General features: G+C 49.7%; 1 protein-coding gene across 2 annotated transcripts in view; it reads right to left on the reverse strand.

Moving 5' to 3' along the window:
* The window catches only part of sptbn2 (spectrin, beta, non-erythrocytic 2), a 249,750-nt gene that overhangs the window by 129,083 nt on the left and 93,028 nt on the right, over positions 1-27,639 (reverse strand). For both annotated transcript variants that reach the window (XM_078200926.1, XM_078200925.1), the window contains exon 2: positions 18,241-18,392. In XM_078200926.1, the coding sequence (XP_078057052.1) occupies positions 18,241-18,392 (152 nt within the window). The remainder of the gene's footprint in view (positions 1-18,240; positions 18,393-27,639) is intronic.

Consider the following 27,639-nt stretch of genomic DNA (forward strand, 5'->3'; position numbering starts at 1 on the left):
GGGAAAAGTTATAAAAGTCTGAGGTCACGTACCGACCGACTAAAGAACAGCTTCTTCCCTGCTGCTGTCAGACTTTTGAATTGACTTACCTTGCATTAAGTTGATCTTTCTCTACACCCTAGCTGCGACTGTAGCACTACATTCTGCACCCTCTCCTTTCCATCTCTATGAATGGTATGCTTTGTCTGCATAGTGCGCAAGAAACAATACTTTTCACTGCACCCTAGCATTCTTTCTGGTTGTATCACAGCTTGGTATGGGCTCCTGCTCTGCCCAAGACCGCAAGAAACTACAAAAGGTCGTGAATGTAGCCCAATCCCATCACGCAAACCAGCCTCCCATCCATTGACTCTGTCCACACTTCCCGCTGCCTCGGGGAAAAGCAGCCAGCATAATTAAGGACCTCACGCACCCCCGGACATTCTCTCTTCCGCCTTCTTCCGTCGGGAAAAAGATACAAAAGTCTGAGGTCACGTACCGACCGACTCAAGAACAGCTTCTTCCCTGCTGCCGACAGACTTTTGAATGGACCTACCTCGCATTAAGTTGATCTTTCTCTCCACCCTAGCTATGACTGTAACACTACATTCTGCACTCTCTCCTTTCCTTCTCTGTGAACGGTATGCTTTGTCTGTGTAGCGCGCAAGAAACGATACTTTTCACTGTATGTTAATACATGTGACAATAATAAATCAAATCAAAATCAAAATATTAAAATATTCTCCCTCCGTTGTCCGTGGAGATTGAAAGGTTTCAGTCGAGATTCAGATGTCTGCTGAATAAACGGGAAGACTGAATGGCATGTGCACTTTCCTGTTCTGCTGGTGAACCACACCTCTTCAATCCACTGCAAACACTTGTCATCGAGCAGTGAACACATTCATCTTTATTTGCACGTAGAAAGTTCACAAACAAGAGGAGGCACACAGCACACAGGTGTGACTGGTCCAGTCTCTGACACCGTGATTAATAGGAGGTACAGGTTCACCCACAGAAACCCTCTAAAGAGGCATAAATGAAAGTGCCCAATGAATGACTCATTACGCCTGCAGTTGGGCCTCACATTAAATCGAGTCGGCACAAGGAACCTCGTCACATCTAACATCATCACTGTTAGAACCACGTTCCCAGTGGGAAGACGCACTGGGAAAGGAAGTATGGATTGGAAGTTCAGGGTTACAATGTTGAGGTATCATAGAATCCCGACAGTGCAGAAGGAGACCCTTCGGCCCATCGAGTCTGCACCGACCACAATCCCACCCAGGCCCCATCCCCATAGCCCCACACATTTACCGTAGATAGTCCCACAGACACTAAGGGGCAATTTAGCACGGCCAATCCAACTAACCCGCGCGTCTTTCGGACTGTGGGAGGAAACCGGAGCGCCCGGAGGAAACCCACGCAGACACGGGGGGGAGAATGTGGAGACTCCGCACAGACAGTGACCCCAAACCGGGAATCGAACCCGGGTCCCTGGTGCTGTGAGGCAGCCGTGCTGACCACTGCGCCACCGTGCCGGCCCTAAGCTTCTTCAGCACCCTTCAAGCCAGATTTCCTGCAAGCATCCTGGAATCAGCGCTCTCATTCCTAATAACATTTTTATTTTGATGGTTTACCGATAGGACTTTGAACCTGTTTAAAGTTTATTGATTAGTGTCACAAGTAAGGCTTACATTAACACTGCAATGAAGTTACTGTAAAAATCCCCGAGTCGCCACACTCTGGCGCCTGTTCGGGTTACACTGAGGGAGAATTTAGCATGGCCAATCCACTTAACCAGCACGTCTTTCGGACTGTGAGAGGAAACCCACGCAGACACGGGGAGAACGTGCAAACTCCGCACCGACAGTGACCCAAACCGGGAATCGAACCTGGCTCCCTGGCGCTGTGAGGCAGCAATGCTAACCACTATGCTGCTGTTGGAGCTCAGCCAAAAAATCCCACTGGTACGGTAGCACGGTGGAAAGCACTGCTGCTTCACAGCGCGAGGGATCCGGGTTCGATTCCCAGCTTGGGTCATTGTCTGTGTGGAGTCTGCACGTTCTCCCCGAGGTCTGCGTGGGTTTCCTCCGGGTGCTCCGGTTTCCGCCCACAGTCCAAAGATGTGCAGGTTAGGTGGATTGGCCGTGCTAAATTCTCCCTCAGTGTAACCCGAACAGGCGCCGGAGTGTGGCGACTAGGGGGATTTTCACACCAACTTCATTGCAGTGTTAATGTAAGCCTACTTGTGACTAATAAATAAAAACTTAAACTCAAAACATTTCCCATGGCCAAACCACCTAACCTGCACATCTTTGGACACTAAGGGGCAATTTAGCATGGCCAATCCACCTAACCCGCACATCTTTGGACACTAAGGGGCAATTTAGCATGGCCAATCCACCTAACCTGCACATCTTTGGACACTAAGGGGCAATTTAGCATGGCCAATCCACCTAACCCGCACATCTTTGGACACTAAGGGGCAATTTAGCATGGCCAATCCACCTAACCTGCACATCTTTGGACACTAAGGGGCAATTTAGCATGGCCAATCCACCTAACCCGCACATCTTTGGACACTAAGGGGCAATTTAGCATGGCCAATCCACCTAACCTGCACATCTTTGGACACTAAGGGGTAATTTAGCATGCCCAATCCACCTAACCCGCACATCTTTGGACACTGAGGGGCAATTTAGCACGGCCAATCCACCTAACCTGTACATCTTTGGACACTAAGAGGCAATTTATCATGGCCAATCCACCTAACCCACACATCTTTGGACACTAAGGGGCAATTTAGCATGGCCAATCCACCTAAGCTGCACATCTTTAGACACTAAGGGGCAATTTAGCATGGCCAGCCTACCTAACCTGCACATCTTTGGACACGAAGAGGCAATTTAGCATGGCCAATCCACCTAACCCGCACATCTTTGGACACTAAGGGGCAATTTAGCATGGCCAATCCACCTAACCCACATATCTTTGGACACTAAGGGGCAATGTAGCATGGCCAATCCACCTAAATGGCACATCTTTGGACTATACGAGGAAACTGGAGCACCCGGAGGAAACGCACCCAGACACAGTAAGTAACTGGCACACTCAGCCGATGTGTTACACGGAAGGCGGTCCTGGCAGTATGTTTGTGCAGCAGACTGGGCCAATATTTTTTTTTGCTTGGTTTAGGCAAACAGATCAAGATGAAATATTCAACTTGGCGGCACCTGCTGCTTTGACACGTTAAACAACAGCGTGGGAGGATATTGGTTTCGGAAATGCTCCCGCAACGAGCTCTCGATTTAAGCTGGTGAAATTGATGGCAGTGTTGACGGAAATTATTCCAGCCAGAGGAAACCAGGAAATGAGGGTTCTACAGTTGTGCTGATAGAGGGCTCTGGCTGCACGCTGGGCAAAGCAACCTCGGACATGTGCTGCTTAATCTTCTGTTGGTCATAGGATCCCTACAGTGCAGAATGAGGCCATTCGGCCCATCGAGTCTGCACCCACCACAATCCCACCCAGGCCCTATCCCCGTAACTCCACATATTTACCCTGCTAGTCCCCCAATAGGGGCAATTTAGCATGGTCAATCCACCTAACTTACACATCTTTGGACACTAAGGGACAATTTAGCATGGCCAATCCACCGAACCTGCACATCTTTGGACACTAAGGGGCAATTTAGCATGGCCAATCCACCTAACCCGCACATCTTTGGACACTATGGGGCAATTTAGCATGGCCAGTCCACCTAACCCGCACATCTTTGGACACTAAGGGGCAATTTAGCATGGCCAATCCACCTAACCCGCACATCTTTGGACACTAAGGGGCAATTTAACATGGCAAATCCACCTAACCCGCACATCTTTGAACACCAAGGAGCAATTTAGCATGGCCAATCCACCTAACCCGCACATCTTTGGACATCTGAAGAAGATTAGGGCACACGGAGTTGGGGGTAGTGTGTTAAAGTGGATTGGGGGCTGGCTATCCGACAGGAAGCAAAGAGTCGGAATAAATGGGTGTTTTTCCGGTTAGAACATAGAACATAGAACATTACAGCGCAGAACAGGCCCTTCGGCCCACGATGTTGCACCGACCAGTTAAAAAAAAAACTGTGACCCTCCAACCTAAACCAATTTCTTTTCGTCCATGAACCTATCTACGGATCTCTTAAACGCCCCCAAACTAGGCGCATTTACTACTGATGCTGGCAGGGCATTCCAATCCCTCACCACCCTCTGGGTAAAGAACCTACCCCTGACATCGGTTCTATAACTACCCCCCCTCAATTTAAAGCCATGCCCCCTCGTGCTGGATTTCTCCATCAGAGGAAAAAGGCTATCACTATCCACCCTATCTAAACCTCTAATCATCTTATATGTTTCAATAAGATCCCCTCTTAGCCGCCGCCTTTCCAGCGAAAACAATCCCAAATCCCTCAGCCTCTCCTCATAGGATCTCCCCTCCATACCAGGCAACATCCTGGTAAACCTCCTCTGCACCCTCTCCAAAGCCTCCACATCCTTCCTGTAATGTGGGGACCAGAACTGCACACAGTACTCCAAGTGCGGCCGCACCAGAGTTGTGTACAGTTGCAACATAACGCTACGACTCCTAAATTCAATCCCCCTACCAATAAACGCCAAGACACCATATGCCTTCTTAACAACCTTATCTACTTGATACCCAACTTTCAGGGATCTATGCACACATACACCTAGATCCCTCTGCTCCTCCACACTATTCAAAGTCCTCCCATTAGCCCTATACTCAACACATCTGTTATTCCTACCAAAGTGAATTACCTCACACTTCTCCGCATTAAACTCCATCCGCCACCTCTCGGCCCAACTTTGCAACCTGTCTAAGTCTTCCTGCAAACTACGACACCCTTCCTCACTGTCTACCACACCACCGACTTTGGTGTCATCAGCAAATTTGCTAATCCACCCAACTATACCCTCATCCAGATCATTAATAAATATTACAAACAGCAGTGGCCCCAAAACAGATCCCTGAGGTACACCACTTGTAACCGCACTCCATGATGAATATTTACTATCAACCACCACCCTCTGTTTCCTATCCGCTAGCCAATTCCTGATCCAATTTCCTAGATCACCCCCAATCCCATACATCTGCATTTTCTGCAGAAGCCTACCATGGTGAACCTTATCAAACGCCTTACTAAAATCCATATATACCACGTCCACTGCCTTGCCCCCATCCACCTCCTTGGTCACTTTCTCAAAAAACTCAATAAGGTTAGTAAGGCACGACCTACCTGCCACAAAACCATGCTGACTATCACCTATCAATTCATTACTCTCCAAATAACTATAAATCCTATCCCTTATAATTTTTTCCAACATCTTGCCGACAACAGAAGTGAGACTCACCGGTCTATAATTCCCGGGGAAGTCTCTGTTCCCCTTCTTAAACAATGGGACAACATTCGCTAACCTCCAATCTTCTGGTACTATACCAGAGGCCAACGACGACCTGAAGATCAGAGCCAGAGGCTCTGCAATCACTTCTCTTGCCTCCCAGAGAATCCTTGGATAAATCCCATCCGGACCAGGGGATTTATCTATTTTCAGACCCTCCAGAATATCCTGCACATCCTCCTTATCAACTGTAATACTGTCTATTCTACTCCCTTGCAACCCAGTGTCCTCCTCAGCTATATTCATGTCCCCTTGCGTGAACACCGAAGAGAAATATTGGTTCAATGCTTCACCAATCTCCTCCGGTTCCACACATAACTTCCCTCTGCCATCTATAACTGGCCCTAAACTTGCCCTAACCAACCTTCTGTTCTTGACATACCTATAGAACGCCTTAGGATTCTCTTTAACCCTATCCGCCAAAGTCTTCTCATGTCCCCTTTTAGCCCTTCTAAGCTCGCTCTTCAACTCCCTCTTAGCCAATCTAAAGGTTGGAGGAAGGTAACTAGTGGCGTGCCGCAGGGATCGGTACTCGGGCCGCAACTGTTTACCATTTATATAGATGATCTGGAGGAGGGGACGGAGTGTAGGGTAACGAAGTTTGCAGACGACACAAAGATAAGTGGAAAAGTGAATCGTGTGGAGGACGGAGAAGATCTGCAGAGAGATTTGGACAGGCTGAGTGAGTGGGCGAGGATATGGCAAATGGAGTATAACGTTGAGAAATGCGAGGTTATACACTTTGGAGGAAATAATAACAAATGGGATTACTATCTCAATGGAAACAAATTAAAACATGCTACCGTGCAATGGGACCTGGGGGTCCTTGTGCATGAGACGCAAAAGCCCAGTCTGCAGGTACAACAGGTGATCAAGAAGGCAAATGGGATGTTGGCCTATATTGCGAAGGGGATAGAATATAAAAGCAGGGATGTCTTGATGCACCTGTACAGGGCATTGGTGAGGCCGCAGCTGGAATACTGTGTGCAGTATTGGTCCGCTTATATGAGGAAGGATGTGTTGGCATTGGAGGGAGTGCAGAGAAGGTTCACCAGGTTGATACCGGAGATGAGGGGTTTGGATTATGAGGAGAGGCTGAGGAGATTGGGTTTGTACTCGTTGGAGTTTAGAAGGATGAGGGGGGATCTTATGGAGACTTATAAGATAATGCGGGGGCTGGATAGGGTGGAGGCGGAGAGATTCTTTCCACTTAGTAAGGAAGTTAAAACTAGAGGACACAGCCTCAAAATAAAGGGGGGTCGGTTTAAGACAGAGTTGAGGAGGAACTTCTTCTCCCAGAGGGTGGTGAATCTCTGGAATTCTCTGCCCACTGAGGTGGTGGAGGCTACCTCGCTGAATATGTTTAAAGCGCGGATGGATGGATTCCTGATCGGTAAGGGAATTAAGGGTTATGGGGATCAGGCGGGTAAGTGGTACTGATCCACGTCAGATCAGCCATGATCTTATTGAATGGCGGGGCAGGCTCGAGGGGCTAGATGGCCTACTCCTGCTCCTATTTCTTATGTTCTTATGACACTAAGGGGCAATTTAGCATGGCCAATCCACCTAACCCACACATCTTTGAACACCAAGGAGCAATTTAGCACGGCCAATCCACCTAACCCGCGCTGCTCTGGACTGTGGGAGGAAACCGGAGCACCCGGAGGAAACCCACGCAGGCACGGGGGGGAGAACGTGCAGACTCTGCACGGACAGAGACCCGAGCCGGGAATCGAAGCCAGATCCCTGGCGCTGTGAGGCAGCCGTGCTAACCACTGTGCCACCGTGTCGCCAACATCTGCTGTTCCTCCCCACCCAACATACCGTACACAGCGCAGAAACAGGCCATTCAGCCCATCAGGGCCCTTCCACTGTTTGGGCTCCACTGGTGCCTTCTCCCACCCTCATTATCTCAGTCCACCAGTTTATCTTTCTATTCCTTCCCCCCTCATATATTCATGCAATCCCCCCCTCCCCCTCCCCCACCAAAACCCATCTGAAGTATTTGCCTCAACACTCCCAGTGGTAGTGAGATCTCTCCTCACTCTATCGGCAAAAAGTCTACAAAATTATAAGGGGCATAGATGGGGTGGATCGTCGGAGGCTTTTTCTCAGGATGGAAAGGTCGACTGCATGAGTGCACAGGTTTAAGATGAGAGGGGGTAAGTTTCGGGGGGGACGTGGGGGGAAGGTTTTTCACACAGAGGGTGGTTGGGTGCCTGGAACGCACTGCCTGTGGTGGTGGTGGTGGAAGTATGCACATTAGCAAAGTTCAAGGCTTATCTTGATGGACACAAGGACAAGGGCAGCAGACACATGGGGAACACCACCACCTGCAAGTTCCCCCCCCGCCCCCCCAAAGCAACCCATCACCCTGACTTGGAAGTATATCGGCCATTCCTTCGCAGTCGCTGGGTCAAAATCCTGGAACTCCCTCCCTAACGGCATTGTGGGTCAACCCACAGCACGTGGACTGCAGCGATTCAAGATGGCAGCTCCCCACCACCTTCTCAAGGGGCAACTAGGGATGGGCAATAAGTGCTGGGCCCAGCCAGCGACGCCCATGTCCCACAAGTGAATTTTTAAATACCACATGAACGGTAGGCGAACAGAGAGTTGGAAGCTGCGTATTGGCGTGGGCCTAATGGGCCAAAGGGCTTGTTCCTGTGCTGTGTTGTTCTTTGTAATGAGGTTTCTCCTGAACACCGTGGATTTATTAGTGACAGACTTATATTAATAGTCTCGACTTCTGGTCTCTCCTCCCACCCCCAGTTCTGCTCTGCCACAAGTGGAAATATCTTCTCTAAATTTAACCTAGCACATCCCTCACTAATTTTAAGACCTAATTATTCCACAGCTTCTGTTTTTCTTTAAAACAGGAAACTAGTGCAGCTTTTCCTGATAGATTAAACCTTCTGCATCACGCTTGTACATTTTTTTTTAACCTTCACCACTTCTCTGTATCCTTCTTCGAAGACCAAGACTAGGGCGGCACAATGGCACAGTGGGTTAGCACTACTGCCTCACAGCGCCAGGGACCCGGGTTCGATTCCCGGCTTTGGGTCACTGTCTGCGTGGAATCTGCACGTTCTCCCCCCGTGTCTGCGTGGGTTTCCTCCGGGTGCTCTGGTTTCTTTCCACAGGCCAAAGATGTGTGGGTTAGGTGGAATGACCACGGTAAATTGCCCCTGACAGTCCAAAGAGTTGTAGGTTAGGTGGATTGGCCATGCTAAATTGCCCCTTAGTGTCCAAAGAATTGTAGGTTAGGTGGATTGGCCATGTTAAATTGCCCCTTTGTGTCAGGGGGACTGGTCAGGGTAAATGCATGGGCTTATGGGGATGGGGCCTGGGTGGAATTGTGGTCGGTGCAGACTCGATGGGCCGAACGACCTCCTTCTGCACTGTGGCGCAGTGGTCAGCACTGCTGCCTCTCAGCACCAGGGACTTGGGTTCGATTCCCGGCTTGGGTCACTGTCTGTGTGGAGTCTGCACGTTCTCCCCCCGTGTCTGCACTCTGGGTGTTCCAGTTTCCTCCCACAGTCTGAAAGACGTGCTGGTTAGGGTGCATTGACCCGAACAGGCGCCGGAGTGTGGGCGACTAGGGGGAATTTCACAGTAACGTCATTGCAGTGATAATGTAAGCCTTACTTGTGACACTAATAAATAAACTTTAATGTGCAGATTACTCCAAGGGTGATCCAAAGTTTGACATTGCATATTCTTTCCTCCTGTGTGATGATGCCAATTCATACTTGGTTAGAATTCAATGGTCCGTGCCATTCTTCATGTGTTAACTTGCAATGTTAGTGTCAACCGAGCACTCAACCACAGGAGGTTTTACCTGACATCCATCTCTGCGCTTCCGCACAGGGATCACTGCATAAACAAGCAGACTCAACATGCCGAGATGGAATTTCCCTTCATTGGTACAGGGACAATTGTACCAGCCAAACCAAAGTCGGCAGACTTTAAAGTAAAGTTTAAGTTTATTTATTAGTGTCACAAGTAAGGCTTACATTAACACCGCAATGAAGTTACTGTGAAACTCCCCCAAGTCGCCACACTCCGGCGCCTGTTCGGGTCAATGCGCCCTAACCCAGCACGTCTTTCGGACTGTGGGAGGAAACCGGAGCACCCGGAGGAAACCCACGCAGACACGGGGGGGAGAACGTGCGGACTCCGCACAGACAGTGACACACGCTGGGAATCGAACCCGGGTCCCTGGCGCTGTGAGGCAGCAGTGCTAACCCACTGTGCCACCCTGCCGGGAATCGAACCCGGGTCCCTAGCGCTGTGAGGCAGCGGTGCTAACCACTGTGCCGCCGTGCCGCCCCTACCGATTAATCTGAAGCAGCACAGTGGCAGCACAGGTGGAAAAGGTGGTGAGGAAAGCATACGGCGTGCTTGCCCTCATCGGACGGGGCATCGAGTATAAAAGTTGGCAAATTATGTTACAGTTGTATAAAACGCTGGTCAGGCCACATTTGGAATACTGCGTCCAGTTCTGGTCACCACACTGCCAGCAGGACGTGGAGGCTTTGGAGAGAGTGCAGAAAAGGTTTACCAGGATGTTGCCTGGTATGGAGGGTATTAGCTATGAGGAGAGATTGGGTAAACTGGGATTGTTCTCCCTGGAAAGACGGAGGCTGAGGGGGCGACCTGACTAGAAGTTTATAAAATTATGAGAGGTATCGATAGGGTGAACAGTTGGAAGCTTTTTCCCCAGGGCAGAAATGACAATTACAAGGGGGGCACAAGTTCAAGATAAGGGGGGAAAGGTTCAGTGGAGATGTGCGGAGGGAAGTTTTATTGACACAGAGGGTGGTGGGGGCACTGCCAAGTGAGGTGATGAGGCAGATACATTAGCCACATTTAAGACTTATCTGGATAGACACATGAACAGATGGGGAATAGAGGGTTATGAGCGGTTGGTCTAGAAAGGACAACGTGATCGGTGCAGGCTTGGAGGGCCGAAGGGCCTGTTCCTGTGCTGTACTGTTCTTTGAAGCCTTCATAAGGACATAAGAACTAGGAGCAGGAGTCGGCCATCTTGCCCCTCGAGCCTGCTCCATCATTCAATAAGATAATGGCTGATCTTTTTGTGGACTCAGCTCCACTTACCCGCCCGCTCACCATAACCCTTGATTCCTTTACTGTTCAAAAATCTACCTATCCTTGCCTTAAAAACATTCAATGAGGTAGCCTCAACTGGACAGGGAATTCCACAGATTCACAACCCTTTGTGTGAAGAAGTTCCTCCTCAACTCAGTCCTAAATCTGCTCCCCCTTATTTTGAGGCCATGCCCCCTAGTTCTAGTTTCAGCCGCCAGTGGAAACAACTTCCCTGCTTCTATCTTATCTATTCCCTTCATAATCTTACATGTTTCTATCAGATCTCCCCTCATTCTTCTGAATTGCAATGAGTATAGCCCCAGTCTACTCAGTCTCTCCTCACAATCCAACCCTCTCAACTCATGATCTAGGGAACAAATTATCCTCTCTGTTCATCGGTCACTGCAGAGAGAGCGACAATATAACAAGCATGATGCTCACAATTCCCGGCTCGCTGTTCCAGGCAGAGATTGTGGCTGATGCGTTTAATTACAAGGTGCAGGTAATAGCTATGAGGAAGGTTAGTCTTCAGTGGCCACCATCGGGAACATTCTTTCTGAATCTACCCTGTCTAATCCTGTTAGAATTTTATAAGTTTCTATGAGATCCCCTCTCACTCTTCTAAACTCCAGTGAATATAATCCTAACCGACTTAGTCTCTCCTCATATGACAGACCTGCCATCCCAGGAATCAGCCTGGTAAACCTTCGCTGCACCAATGGTCATCATTTCATAGAATCCTACAGCGCAGAAGGAGGCCTTTTGGCCCATCGAGTCTGCACTGACCCACAATCCTACCTAGGCCTTATCTCCATAACCCCACGCATTTACCCGAGCTAGTCCCTCTGACATGAAGGGACAATTTAGCACGGCCCAATCCACCTAACCAGCACGTCTTTCGGACTGTAGGAGGAAACCGGAGCACCCGGAGGAAACCCACGCAGAGAACGGGGAGAGAACGTGCAGACTCCACACAGACAGTGACCCAAGGCCGGGAATCGAACCCGGGTCCCTGGCGCTGTGAGGCAGCAGTGCTAACCCACTGTGCCACCGTGCCGTCCTCAAGCTTTTGGAAGCTACCCCATGTCTAATGGGCTTTGTTTTGCTGCGTGGCCATCCCATTACATTGAGGGAAGGATGCCAGTGACCACGGTTGATTAAGAATAGACTTACATCAAAAGGAAGCAGTTGCACTATTTAATTTCCAGACCCTCGCGTCCCCTGACCTGTGACAAGGGAGCCAAGATCACAATACAATCTAGCTTCACTGAGCGGCCATTCTGAATCACTTCGGGTGGTCCTCAAGAAGACTGTAGTTCGAGGTTGGGATTTATTTCCACTCAAAAGCACGTTTGCCTCTGATGTTTTAAACAGACATAAATAACGATAGTAGCAGGAACAAAACAACTTGCTGTCACGCAGAAATGAAGAAACGGGACCACCTTGGAGATCTCTGCTCAGTACAGAGCTACTGTGTAATGTGGTATCATCTTCCCACTGTCCCTTTATAGGGTCAGCACTGCCGCCTCAGGGTGTCAGGGAACCCGAGTTCGATTCCCTGTATGGAGTTTGCACGTTCTCCCCGTGTCTGCGTGGGATTCCCCCGGATGCTCCGGTTTCCTCCCACAGTCCAAAGATGTGCAGGTTCGGAGGATTGGCCATGCTAAATTGCCCCTTAGTGTCCAACGATGTTAAGGTTAGGTGGATTGGCCGTGCTAAATTGCCCCTTAGTGTCCAAAGATGTGCGAGTTAGGTGGATTGGCCAATCTAAATTGCACCCTTGTTTCCAAAGATCTGTGGGTTAGGTAGATTGGCCATGCTAAATTGTCCCTTAGTGTCCAAAGATGTGCAGGTTAGGTGGATTGGCCATGCTAAATTGCCCCTTAGTGTCCAAAGATGTGCAGGTTAAGCGGATTGGCCATGCTAAATTGCCCCTTAGTGTCCAAAGATGTGCAGGTTAGGTGGATTGGCCATGCTAAATTGTCCCTCAGTGTCCAAAGATGTGCAGGTTAGGTGGATTGGCCGTGCTAAATTGCTGCTTAGTGTCCAAAGATGTGCAGGTTAGGTGAATTGGCCATGCTAAATTGCCCCTTAGTGTCCAAAGATGAGCGGGTTAGGTGTATTGGCCATGCTAAATTGCCCCTTGTGTCCAAAGATGTACTGGGTTAGGGTGCATCGGCCATGCTAAATTGCCCCTTAGTGTCCAAAGATGTGCAGGTTAGGTGGATTGGCCATGCTAAATTGCCGCTTAGTGTCCAAAGATGTGCAGGTTAGGTGGATTGGCCATGCTAAATTGCCCCTTATGTCCAAAGATGTACTGGGTTAGGGTGCATTGGCCATGCTAAATTGCTGCTTAGTGTCCAAAGATGTGCAGGTTAGGTGGATTGGCCATGCTAAATTGCCGCTTAGTGTCCAAAGATGTGCAGGTTAGGTGGATTGGCCATGCTAAATTGCCGCTTAGTGTCCAAAGATGTGCAGGTTAGGTGGATTGGCCATGCTAAATTGCCGCTTAGTGTCCAAAGATGTGCGGGTTAGGTGGATTGGCCATGCTAAATTGCCGCTTAGTGTCCAAAGATGTGCGGGTTAGGTGGATTGGCCATGCTAAATTGCCGCTTAGTGTCCAAAGATGTGCGGGTTAGGTGGATTGGCCATGCTAAATTTCCCCTTAGTGTCTAAAGATGTGCAGGTTAGGTGGATTGGTCATGATAAATTGCCCCTCAGTGTCAGCGGGATTAGCCGCTGACACTAAGGGGCAATTTAGCATGGTCAATCCACCGAACCCGCACATCTTTTGGACTGTGGGAGGAAATCGGAGCACCCGGAGGAAACCCACGCAGACGCGGGGAGAATGTGCAAACTCCACACAGTCACCCGAGGCCGGAATCTCACCCGGGTCCCTGGCGCTGTGAGGCAGCAGTGCTAACCCACTGTGCCACCCTATTTGAATTCAATTTAAAAATATCTGGAATTAAGAATCTACTGATGACCCATTGTCGATTGTCGGAAAAACCCATCTGGTTCCCTTTAGGGAAGGAAATCTGCCGTCCTTACCCCAGTCTGGCCTACATGTGACTCCAGAGCCACAGCAATGTGATTGACTCTCAACTGCCCTCCAAGGGTAACTAGGGATGGGCAATAAATGCTGGCCTTGTTAGTGACTCCCACATCCTGTGAATGAATAGTGGGTGGAAAGAATTGCATCATCCTGAGGATACGTTAGGGTTTTGCATAAGCGTACGTTTTCCTTCTCTTTCCAGTAAAAGCAGACAGAGTCATCCTGAGTTTCTATCTCGAAAGTGAAAGGAAGTTTTTTAATTGGCCTCCTGAGCTTGTGAAGCAGCAGTGCTAACCACTGTGCCACCCGAAACAAAGGACAAAGAAGAAAGGAAACTTCAAACGTCTAATCAAAATGTGATTACATCTTTGGACACTAAGGGGCAATTTAGCATGGCCAATGCACCTAACCTGCACATCTTTGGACACTAAGGGGCAATTTAGCATGGCCAATGCACCTAACCTGCACATCTTTGGACACTAAGGGGCAATTTAGCATGGCCAATGCACCTAACCTGCACATCTTTGGACACTAAGGGGCAATTTAGCATGGCCAATGCACCTAACCTGCACATCTTTGGACACTAAGGGGCAATTTAGCATGGCCAATGCACCTAACCTGCACATCTTTGGACACTAAGGGGCAATTTAGCATGGCCAATGCACCTAACCTGCACATCTTTGGACACTAAGGGGCAATTTAGCATGGCCAATGCACCTAACCTGCACATCTTTGGACACTAAGGGGCAATTTAGCATGGCCAATGCACCTAACCTGCACATCTTTGGACACTAAGGGGCAAATAATACACCCCAGTCCCTGCGGTGCCCAGCGGGCACGGAAGGCATCAACTGTGCCCTCGGACATGACATGCTCCTTCTCCAGGGACACTCAGCTGCGAATATAGCTGCAGTAGAAGGGCAGACAGTCGGGTCGGACGACCCCCTCGGTCGTCCGCTGCCTGGACCTGTTTATGGTGAATTTTGCCAGGCCCAGGAGCAGGTCCACGAGGAGGTCTTCCTCCTTTCCCGCCCCTCCCCCCCACCGGCACCGGGTGTCCGTAGATCAGAAGGGCGGGACTGAAGTGCAAACAAAGCATCAACAGAAGGGTTTTGAGGCCACAAGAAAGGTTGTGCGGCCTACAACGCGAAATGTAGACGTGGCTCACGGACTCCACAAGATTGCAGAAAGGGCAAGTCTCTCGGGAGCCCGTGAACCGGTGCAGCCTAAGATTGCACGGCACTGCTGCGTGCACCCACCCTCCACCCTAGGTGGTTAGCACCGCTGCTTCACAGCGCCAGGGACCCGGGTTCGATTCCCGGCTCGGGTCACTGTCTGTGCGGAGTCTGCACGTTCTCCCCCCGTGTCTGCGTGGGTTTCCTCCGGGTGCTCCGGTTTCCTCCCACACTCTGAAAGACGTACTGGGTTAGGGGGCATTGACCCGAACAGGCGCCGGAGTGTGGCGACAAGGGGATTTTCACAGTAACTTCATTGCAGTGTTAAAGTAAGCCTTACTTGTGACTAATAAATAAACTTTAAATTTTTAACTTCCCATCCTTTTGGGAGCTGCCCCTTTTAATTTGTCCCTGAGGTAATTTGATTTAATTAATTTTGTTCGCCAAAAAGAACGGTAGCCTGATAATCAATCCTATAGTAGAGCATAGAGTCATAGAGGTTTACAACATGGAAACAGGCCCTTCGGCCCAACTTGTCCATGCCGCCCTTTTTTTTTAAACCCCTAAGCTAGTCCCAATTGCCCGCATTTGGCCCATATCCCTCTCTACCCATCTTACCCACGTAACTGCCTAAATGCTTTTTAAAAGACAAAATTGTACCCGCCTCTACTACTACCTCTGGCAGCTCGTTCCAGACACTCACCACCCTCTGTGTGAAAAAATTGCCCCTCTGGACCCTTTTGTATCTCTCCCCTCTCACCTTAAACCTATGCCCTCTAGTTTTAGACTCCCCTACCTTTGGGAAAAGATGTTGACTATCTAGCTGATCTGTGCCCCTCATTATTTTATAGACCTCTATAAGATCACCCCTCAACCTCCTACGCTCCAGAGAAAAAAGTCCCAGTCTATCCAACCTCTCCTTATAACTCAAACCATCAAGTCCCGGTAGCATCCTAGTAAATCTTTTCTGCACTCTTTCTAGTTTAACAATATCCTTTCTATAATAGGGTGAGCAGAACTGTCGATATGTCATCACAGGGATAAAAGAACAGGCAGTGGTCTGCTGCCACTCTGCCTGAGATCAGTGAGGGGGAAGGGGGGGGGTCCGCTGCCACACTGCCTGAGATCAGTGAGGGGGAAGGGGGGATCCGCTGCCACTCTGCCTGAGATCAGTGTGGGGGGGGAGGGGGGATCCGCTGCCACTCTGCCTGAGATCAGTGAGGGAGGGAGGGGGGGGTCCGCTGCCACTCTGCCTGAGATCAGTGAGGGAGGGAGGGGGGGTCTGCTGCCACTCTGACTGAGATCAGTGAGGGGAGGAAGGGGGGGGTCCGCTGCCACTCTGCCTGAGGTCAGTGAGGGGGGGTCCACTGCCACTCTGCCTGAGATCAGTGGAGGGAAGGGGGGTCCACTGCCACTCTGCTTGAGATCAGTGAGGGGGGGAAGGGGGGGTTCTGCTGCCACTCTGCCTGAGATCAGTGGGGGGGAAGGGGGGGTTCCGCTGCCACTCTGCCTGAGATCAGTGGGGGGGAAGGGGGGATCCGCTGCCACTCTGCTTGAGATCAGTGAGGGGGGGAAGGGGGGGTCCGCTGCCACTCTGCCTGAGATCAGTGGGGGTGAAGGGGGGATCCGCTGCCACTCTGCCTGAGATCAGTGAGGGGGAAGGGGGGTCCGCTGCCACTCTGCCTGAGATCAGTGTGGGGGGGAGGGGGGATCCGCTGCCACTCTGCCTGAGATCAGTGTGGGGGGGAAGGGGGGTCCACTGCCAAACTGCCTGAGATCAGTAAGGGGGGGTCCACTGCCACTCTGCCTGAGATCAGTGAGGGGGGGAAAGGGGGGGTCCGTTGCCACTCTGCCTGAGATCAGTGAGGGGGGGTCCACTGCCACTCTGCCTGAGATCAGTGGAGGGAAGGGGGGTCCACTGCCACTCTGCTTGAGATCAGTGAGGGGGGGAAGGGGGGGTTCTGCTGCCACTCTGCCTGAGATCAGTGGGGGGGAAGGGGGGATCCGCTGCCACTCTGTCTGAGATCAGTGAGGGGGAAGGGGGGTTCCGCTGCCACTCTGCCTGAGATCAGTGGAGAGAAGGGGGGTCCACTGCCACTCTGCTTGAGATTGGTGGGGGGGGGGGGGGGGGAGGGGGGGGGATGAGGGGGGGAGAAGCCTGCGATGGGTCAGTAATGTTGTGGGGGGGTGGGGCAATATCTGTGCGGGACCAGGGGGAGGCATTATCCGGCCCGGGAGGGATGTGGCAGGGGAGCGGCATTCTATCAATTTTTTTCTTCTGCACACGCGCAGTTGGAGACTCCGATCGGAGCTGCAGGATTGCGGGCATGATAAGCCCCGCCCACAGGCACGATTCGCAATCGCTGATATTTTTTGCAGTCAGAGTGCGCATGGGGGCGCCTGAAAACGGGTCTAAAAGTTGAATCCGAAACGTTTCAAGTCCGGCCAGCGCTTGGATTCCAAATGGTAAAATAGGGCCCAGAGTCTCAGGTAGTAACTTTGATATAACCACAAAAAATTGCTGAAGAGCAGATCGTACTACGTCTCACACACTCTTTAACAGATTATAGAACATTACAGCGCAGTACAGGCCCTTCGGCCCTCGATGTTGCGCCGACCAGTGGTACCAATCTAAAGCCCCTCTAATCTACACTATTCCAATATCATCCATATGTTTATCCAATAACCACTTGAACGCTCTCAACGTTGACGAGTCCACCACTGCTGCAAGCAGGGCATTCCACGCCCTTACTACTCTCTGAGTAAAGAACCTACCTCTAACATCGGTCCTATATCTCTCACCCCTCAATTTAAAGCTATGTCCCCTCGTGCTAGCCATCACCATCCGAGGAAAAAGGCTCTCACTATCCACCCTATCTAATCCTCTGGTCATCTTGTATGCCTCTATTAAGTCACCTCTTAACCTTCTTCTCTCTAACGAAAACAACTTCAAGTCCCTCAGCCTTTCCCCATAAGACCTTCCCACCATACCAGGCAACATCCTGGTAAATCTCCTCTGCACCCTTTCCAATGCTTCCACATCCTTCCTATAACGCAGCGACCAGAACTGCACGCAATACTCCAAGTGCGGCCGCACCAGAGTTTTGTACAGTTGCAGCATGACCTCCTGGCTCCGAAACTCAATCCCTCTACCAATAAAAGCTAACACTCCGTATGCCTTCTTAACAACCCTATCAACCTGGGTGCCAACTTTCAGCGATTAATTATGAGGCCAGGTACTTCTCCTTGAGTGGTTAGGCGTTAGTTCCCAGAGAAGGGGGTCAACCTCCCTTTGATAACACTATGCTGGGAGAATTCTTGACTGTCCTTCAAACGAAGACCCTGGTTGGTGCTTGTGACCTGCTTGGAAGGTTGATGACCCAACGCTGGCCTAAAGCCACTCCTGTCACATCGTTCCGACCACGGCCACACGAGAGGACGAGAGACGGACACTAACCAGCTGTTCCCCCGACAACACCTCCAGTAGACGGATCAGCATGCGTCCGTCCCTCAGGTCCGTGTACAGGTCCGTGATCCGACACGTCACTCTTGCCAAGTGCGAGTTCACCCATTTTGTGAATGTCTTCTTCTGCACGGCTTCACGTTCGTCTGAAACAAAAGGCAGGAGAGTTTAAGTTTATTTATTAGTGTCACGAGTAGGCTTACATTACATACGGACATTCTCTCTTCCACCTTCTTCCGTCGGGAAAAAGATACAAAAGTCTGAGGTCACGCACCGACCGACTCAAGAACAGCTTCTTCCCTGCTGCTGTCAGACTTTTGAATGGACCTATCTCGCACTAAGTTGATCTTTCTCTACACCCTAGCTGTGACTGTAACACTAACATTCTGCACTCTCTTCTTTCCTTCTCTATGAACGGTATGCTTTGTCCGTATAGTGCACAAGAAACAATACTTTCCACTGTATACCAAGACATATGACAATAATAAATCAAATCAAATATATTAAGTTGATCTTTCACTACACCCTAGCTATGACTGTAACACTAACATTCTGCACTCTCTCCTTTCCTTCTCTATGAACGGTATGTTTTGTCCATATAGTGCACAAGAAACAATACTTTTCACTGTATACCAAGACATATGACAATAATAAATAAAATCAACCAACTCAAGAACAGCTTCTTCCCTGCTGCCGTCAGACGTTTGAATGGACCTACCTCGCACTAAGTTGATCTTTCTCTACACCCTAGCTATGACTGTAACACTACATTCTGCACTCTCTCCTTTCCTTCTCTATGAACGGTATGCTTTGTCTGTATAGCGCGCAAGAAACAATACTTTTCACTGTATGTTAATACATGTGACAATAATAAATCAAATCTAATCAAAAACATTAACACTGAATGATTTTGATTTATTATTGTCACGTGTATTGGGATACAGTGAAAAGTCTTGTTTCTTGCGCGCTATACAGACAAGCAATGACTAGAATTGAGACTACGATTGGAAGAGAATTTCCACACTGTAAGTATAATTAAAGTTATGTGGCACCAATTGATTAATTAAGTAGGCTGGAGAAGCTGAACTGGAACAACAGGAAACAATTGAACAAAAAGATATATGATACACTGCAGCAATGAGAACAGACCATAAGACATAGGAGCAGAATGAGGCCACTCGGCCCATCGAGTCTGCTCCGCCATTCAATCATGGCTGATTTTTTTCTCATCCCCATTCTCCTGCCTTTTCCCCATAACCCCTGATTCCCTTCGAACAGATGGCCTGTTTAGAACAAAGAAAATTCCAGCACAGGAACAGGCCCTTCGGCCCTCCAAGCCTGCACCGACCATGCTGCCCGACTTAACTACAACCCCCTACCCTTCCGGGGACCATATCCCTCTATTCCCATCTCATTCATGTATTTGTCCAGACGCCCCTTAAAAGTCACTATCATATCTGCTTCCACTACCTCCCCCGGCAGCGAGTTCCACCACTCTCTGTGTAAAAAAACTTGCCTCATACATCTCCATTAATCCTTGCCCCTCGCACCTTAAACCTGTGCCCCCGAGTAATTGACTCTTCCACCCTGGGAAAAAGCTTCTGACTATCCACTCTGTCCATGCCCCTCATAATCTTGTAGACTTCTATCAGGTCGCCCCTCAACCTCCATCGTTCCAGTGAGAACAAACCAAGTTTCTCCAACCCCTCCTCATAGCTAATGCCCTCCATACCAGGCAACATCCTGGTAAATCTTTTCTGTACCCTCTCCAAAGCCTCCACATCCTTCTGGTAGTGTGGCGACCAGAATTGAACACTATATTCCAAGTGCGGCCTAACTAAGGTTCTATAAAGCTGTTCTCTAAATAGTAGGTGGTAATGGATATGATTACACAGAATCGCAGAGTGGTTACAGCTCAGAAGGAGGCCATTTGGCCCGTCATGTTCATGCTAATTCTCTACAACAGCAACACAGCTAGTCCCTTTCCCTGTAGCCTCTATCCAGTTCCCTTTGGAAGGCAACAATTGAACCTGTCTCCACCACACTCTCCAGTAATATATTCCAGATCCTAAACATTCGCTGCGTGAAAAAGATTTTCCTCAATTCTCTGTTGGTTCACCCTCCCATCCATTGACTCTGTCTACACTTCCCGCTGCCTCGGGAAAAGCAGCCGGCATAATTAAGGACCCCCACGCACCCCCGGACATTCACACTTCCACCTTCTTCCGTCGGGAAAAAGATACAAAAGTCTGAGGTCACGTACCAACCGACTCAAGAACAGCTTCTTCCCTGCTGCTGTCAGACTTTTGAATGGACCGACCTCACATTAAGTTGATCTTTCTCTACACCCTAGCTATGACTGTAACACTACATTCTGCACCCTCTCCTTTCCTTCTCTATGAACGGTATGCTTTGTCTGTATAGCGCGCAAGGAACAATACTTTTCACTGTATCCCAATACATGTGACAATAATAAATCAAATCAAATCAAAATCAAGTGGTTCATTTATCATAAATCACAGAATCCCTACAGTACAGAAGGAGGCCATTCGGCCCATCGAATCTGTACCGACCACAATTCCACCCAGGCCGTATTCCCGTAATCCCGCACATTTACCCTGCTAATCCCACTGACACTAAGGGGCAATTTAGCATGACCAATCCACCTAACCCGCACATCTTTCGGACTGTAGGAGGAAACCGGAGCACCCGGAAGAAACCCACGCAGAGAAGGCACGGTGGCAAAGTGGGTTAGCACTGCTGCCTCACAGCGCCAGGGACCCGGGTTCGATTCCGAGCTCTGTGGAGTTTGGACATTCTCCCCGTGTCTGGGTGGGTTTCCTCCGGGTGCTCCGGTTTCCTCCCACACTCCAAAGATGCACGGGTTAGGTGGATTGGCCACGCTAAATTGCCCCTTACTGTCCAAAGATGTGGGGGTTAGGTAGATCGACCATGCTAAATTGCCCCTTAGTGTCCAAAGATGTGCAGGTTAGGTGGATTGGCCATGCTAAATTGCCCCTTACTGTCCAAAGATGTGGGGGTTAGGTAGATCGACCATGCTAAATTGCCCCTTAGTGTCCAAAGATGTGCAGGTTAGGTAGATCGACCATGCTAAATTGCCCCTTAGTGTCCAAAGATGTGTGGGTTAGATGGATTGGCCATGTTAAATTGCCCCTTGTTGTTAGGGAGACTAGCTAGGGTAAACGCATGGGATTATGGGGATAGGGGCTGGGTGGGATTGTTGTTGATGCAGACTCGATGGGCCGAATGGCCTCCTTCTGCACTGTCGGGATTCTATGATTCCATGAGTCAGTCAGTGGGAGAAAGTGCAATCTCCACACCGACCGAGGCCGGAATTGAACCTGGATGTCTGGCGCTGTGAGGCAGCAGTGTTAACCCACTGTGCCACCCTATCAATAATCGTTAATCGGTGTCCCCCGGTTCTTGACCCTCTGACCAGCGGGAACAGTTTCTCCCTGTCTCCTCCTCTATCCAATCCCCAAACCGCCTCTTCTCTAAGGAAGGCAACCCCGGCTTCTCCAATCTGTCCTCGACACTGGCACCGTTCTGCGAACTCTTTCCCCGCACCCTCTCTGAAGCCCTCACATCCTTCCTCAAGCGCGGCGCCCGGAATCGGACACAATACTGACCACGCAGGGCTTTGTTTGTAAAGTCCCATCGTAACTTCCTTTTGGCGTGCCATTCACAAAAGTGAATGCAATCATAGAATCATCAGGCTGGCACCAGAGTTCTTTACAGTGAGAGAAAAGGCTGGTTGCTCCATAGAAATCCTGCACAATGGGAGTGAACGGAAAGGGATCTGGGTCCAACTGAGGGTGAACGGGAATCATTGGGATTCTACACACTAAGCTTTGCATCCTCTGGCCACTTGCTGCTGCAGGCCAGGAAACAACCTCACCTCAGTAGGTGGTGCTCTCTGGCTCTGAAGGCAAATGTGCCCACATCTATGACAAAGTGCTGGCAGCCTCGGCATGACTGTATTATCAATGAGGCAGCGACGTCTTTCAGAGACTCAATCAGTCATCTGAAAAAGCCCCCAAACTAACACTTCAGGAAATTTGGCATGTCCGCTACGACTCTCACCAACTTTTACAGATGCACCATAGAAAGTATTCTTTCCGGATGTATCACAGCTTGGTATGGGGCTCCTGCTCTGCCCAAGACCACTAGGAACTACAAAAGGGTCGTGAATGTAGCCCAGTCCATCACGCAAACCCAGCCTCCCATCCACTGACTCGGGAAAAAGCAGCAGGGAAAATATGATTTCATGCTCCTGAACTCATGTTCAATATATTTACAAGGATGTTGCCTGGATTGAGTGGCATGCCTTATGGGGATCGGCTGAGGGAGCTCGGTCTTTTCTCCTGGGGAGAGACCTAGGATGAGAGGAGACCTCATAGAGGTATATAAGATGTTGAGAGGCATAGATCGGGTGGACTCTCAGAGGCTTTTTCCCAGGGTGGAAATGGCTGCTACGAGAGGGCACAGGTTTAAGGTACTGGGGGTGTAGGTACAGGGGAAATGTTAGGGGGAGGTTTTTCACACAGAGGGTGGTGGGCGAGTGGAATCGGCTGCCGTCAGTAGTGGTGGAGGCAAACTCAATAGGGTCTTTTAAGAGACTCCTGGATGAGTACATGGGATCTAATAGGATGGAGGGTTATAGGTAGGCCTAAAAGGTAGGGATATGTTCGGCATAACTTGTGGGGCCGAAAGGGCCTGTTTTTGTGCTGTAGTTTTTCTATGTTTCTATGTTTGTATCTGCACTCACTCATTTGATGTCAAGCACAGTACAGCGAGCATCTGTTTCCCTTACGGGTTTACAATTTCTGACACTCGACACATTGATTTTGGTTCCCTCTGTTGTCGAAAATATCCTCATTTGATCTTCATCTAACTCCGTCAACACTTCCCGCTGCCTTAGGGAAAAGCAGCCAGCATAATTAATGACCCCCCCCCCACGCACCCCGGACATTCTCTCTTCCACCTTCTTCCGTCGGGCAAAAGATACAAAAGTCTGAGGTCACGTACCGACCGACTCAAGAACAGCTTCTTCCCTGCTGCCGTCAGACTTTTGAATGGACCTACCTCGCATTAAGTTGATCTTTCTCTACACCCTAGCTATGACTGTAACACTACATTCCGCACCATCTCCTTTCCTTCTCTGTGAATGGTATGCTTTGTCTGTATAGCGCGCAAGAAACAATATTTTTCACTTTATGTTAATACACGTGACAATAATAAATCAAATCAAATCAAATCAGCCTGTCCACTTTCCAACACAAGATTGCCTCGCACCTTTCCAACATCCAATAGGTTTCCGAAGTTGACCCAAACTGTGGATCAATGATTCTGAGCTGTTGCTTATTATCCATCTGCACAACTTTACTCCGAGCACCCACGGTGGCACGATGGCACAGTGGGTTAGCACTGCTGCCTCACCGCGCCAGGGGCCCGGGTTCAATTCCCGGCTTGGGTCACTGTCTGTGCGGAGTCTGCACGTTCTCCCCCCGTGTCTGCGTGGGTTTCCTCCGGGTGCTCCGGTTTCAACCCACAGTCTGAAAGACGTGCGGGTTAGGGTGCTAAATTGCCCCTCAGTGTAACCCGAACAGGCGCCGGAGTGTGGCGACTAGGGGGATTTTCACAGTAACTTCATTGCAGTGTTAATGTAAGCCTACTTGTGACTGATAAATGAATCATAGAACCCGTACGGTACTGAAGTAGGCCATTCGGCCCATCCAGACTCTACCGACCACAATCCTACCCAGGCCCAATTCCCGTAACCACATATAATTACCCTGCTAATCCACCTGACACGAAGGGGCAATTTAGCACGGCCAATCCACCTAACCTGCACAGCTTTGGACAGTGGGGGGAAACTGGAGCACCTGGAGGAAACCCACGCAGACACGGGGAGAATGTGCAGACTCCCAAGCTCTTTGTGGAGTTTGCACATCCTCCCTGTGTCTGCGTCTGTGTCCGGAGCACCCGGAGGAAACCCATGCAGACACGGGGAGAACACGCAAACTCCACATAGAGCTTGTGGGTCTGCACGTTCTCCCCGTGTCTGCATGGGTTTCTCTCCGGGTGCTCCGGTTTCATCCCACAGTCTGAAAGACGTGCTGGTTAGGTGCTAAATTCTCCCACGGTGTAACCCGGACAGGCACTGGAATGTGGCGACTAGGGGATTTTCACAGTAACTTCATTGCAGTGTTAATGTAAGCCTACTTGTGACACTAATAGGGTGGCACGGTGGCACAGTGGGTTAGCGCTGCTGTCTCACAGCGCCAGGGACCCGGGTTCGATTCCCGGCTTGGGTCACTGTCTGTGTGGAGTTTGCATGTTCTCCCCCCCGTGTCTGCGTGGGTTTCCCTCCGGGTGCTCCGGTTTCCTCCCACAGTCTGAAAGATGTGCTGGTTCGGGTGGTATGGCCATGCTAAATTCTCCCTCAGTGTAACCCGAACAGGCGTCGGAGTGCAGCAACTGGGGGATTTTCACAGTAACTTCATTACAGTGTTAATGTAAGCCTACTTGTAACACTAATGAATAAACAAAAGTTAAAGAAAAAACCATCTCCACTGATGCAAAATGCTCTTAGTGCTGCTCTCAACAGCAATGTCAGTCTTTGGGTCGAACCCAGAGAAATAAACAGCAGTAAATTTGGAAATTCCTCTTCTCAATATGATACACACCACCGGCTCTTTCCCAGTTCTTGCTGCCCTGTAGCCAGCTACTGGATAGCACATGATATCGGCCGAAGAAGGCGTTCTTTATATTTCCCCTCACGATACTTCCATGTCCCGAAGGCACCTACATACCAAACTGCAGCACTAAGACAAATCACGGTGGCACAGTGGTTAGCACTGCTGCCTCACAGCGCCAGAGACCCGGGTTCGATTCCCGGCCTTGGGTCACTGTCTGTGCGGAGTTTCTCCTCGTGTCTGAACAAAGAACTATACAGCACAGGAACAGGCCCTTCGGCCCTCCAAGCCTGCGCCGCTCATGTGCCCAACGAGACCATTCGTTTGTATCCCTCTATTCCCAGTCTGTTCATGTGGCTATCTAGATAAGTCTCAAACGATCCCAGCGTGTCCGCCTCAATCACCTTGCTTGGCAGCGCATTCCAGGCCCCCACCACCCTCTGTGTAAAATACGTCCCCCTGACATCTGTGTTGAACCTTGCCCCCCTCACCTTGAACCTGTGACCCCTTGTGTTCATCACCTCCGACCTGGGAAAAAGCTTCCCACTATTCACCCTATCTATGTCCTTCATAATTTTATACACCTCTATTAGGTCGCCCCTCATCCTCCATCTTTCCAGGGAGAACAACACCAGTTTACCCAATCGCTCCTCATAGCTAAGACCCTCCATACCAGGCAACATCCTGGTAAACCTCTGCTGTACTCTCTCCAAAGCCTCCACGTCCTTCTGGTAGTGCGGCGACCAGTATTCCAAATGTGGCCTAACCATCGTTCTATACAGCCGCAACATCGTATGCCAACTTTTATATTCTATGTCCCGTCCAATAAAGGCAAGCATGCCACATGCCTTCTTCACCACCATCTCCACCTGTGCTGCCACCTTTAAGGATCTGTGGACTTGTACACCCAGGTCCCTCTGTGTGTCAATACTCCTGATGGTTCTGCCATTTATTGTATAGCTCCCACTTACATTAGATCTACCGAAATGCATCGCTTCGCATTTATCCGGATTAAATTCCATCTGCCATTTCTCCGCCCAATGTTCCAGTCTATCTATATCCTGCTGTATTCTCTGACAATGTTCATCACTATCCGCAACTCCAGCAATCTTTGTGTCGTCCGCAAACTTACTAATCACACCAGCTACATCTTCCTCCAAATCATTTATATATATCACAAACAGCAGAAGTCCCAGTACAGAGCCCTGCGGAACTCCACTAGTCACAGACCTCCAACTGGAAAAAGACCCCTCCACTGCTACCCTCTGTCTTCTATGGCTAAGCCAGTTCTCCACCCATCTAGCTAGCTCACCTTTTATCCCGTGAGATTTAACCTTTTGCACCAGCCTGCCATGAGGGACCTTGTCAAACGCTTTACAAAAATCCATATAGACGACATCCACAGCCCTTCCCTCGTCAATCGTTTTTGTCACCTCCTCAAAAAACTCAACCAAATTTGTGAGGCATGACCTCCCTCATACAAAACCATGCTGTCTATCGCTAATGAGATTATTCAGTTCTAAATGCGCATATATCCTATCTCTAAGAATCTTCTCCAACAATTTCCCTACCACGGATGTCAAGCTCACCGGCCTATAATTACCCGGGTTATCCTTGCTACCCTTCTTAAATAACGGGACCACATTTGCTATCCTCCAATCCTCTGGGACCTCACCTGTGTCCAGTGAAGAGACAAAGATTTCTGTTAGAGGCTCAGCAAATTCATCTCTTGCCTCCCTGAGGAGTCTAGGATAGATGCCATCCAGCCCTGGGGATTTGTCTGTCTTAATGTTTCCTAAAAAACCTAACACTTCCTCCCTGAGACAATACTAGTCAACATGTCCCTCTCCTTTGTGAATACTGATGCAAAGTCTGCGTGGGTTTCCTCCGGCTGCTCCGGTTTCCTCCCACAAGTCCGAAAGACGTGCTGGTTGGGGTGCATTGGCCATGCTAAATTCTCCCTCAGTGTACCCGAACAGGCGCCGGAGTGTGGTGACTAGGGGATTTTCACAGTAACTTCATTGCGTGTGTGGTGTGTGTGTGTGGTGTATGGTGTGTGTGGTGTGTGTGTGTGTGTGTGTGTGTTGTGTGTGGTGTGTGTGTCGTGTGTGTGTGTGTGTGTGTGTGTCGTGTGTGTGTGTGTCGTGTGTGTGTGTGTCATGTGTGCCGTGTGTCATGCATGTGTTGTGTGTCGTGTGTGTGTGTGTGTCATGTGTGTCTGTGTATGATAAACCTATGTACAGTATGTTCTAAACTCAGGAGCTGGCCAGGTGGACCACTGATCTTTTCACATGTCCATCCCTCTGCTCTGCCTGGTACCTCATCTGACAATCAAAATATAAACTCTCCACCCCTTAGTCAATATTGGAGCTACCAACTGCAGCTAAAAAATAACCAGGTCTGCATAATCTGGAATTGGAGGCCAGATTCCGAGTGACGGGTGTCGTCACACTAAAAATGAGACCTTGATGGAACAAACAAAAGAGATCGATCTCTTTAAAGCCACCGGTAATTAAACTAGTCAGAGAGCAGAAAAGATTTATTAGGATGCTATCGGGACTTGATGGTTTGAGTTCTAAGGAGAGGCTGGATAGACTGGGACTTTTTTCTCTGGAGCGCAGAAGGCTGAGGGGTGATCTTATAGAGGTCTATAAAATAATGAGGGGCACAAATC

This window comes from Mustelus asterias, chromosome 33 (assembly GCF_964213995.1).
Source record: "Mustelus asterias chromosome 33, sMusAst1.hap1.1, whole genome shotgun sequence".
Taxonomy (NCBI): Eukaryota; Metazoa; Chordata; class Chondrichthyes; order Carcharhiniformes; family Triakidae; genus Mustelus; species Mustelus asterias.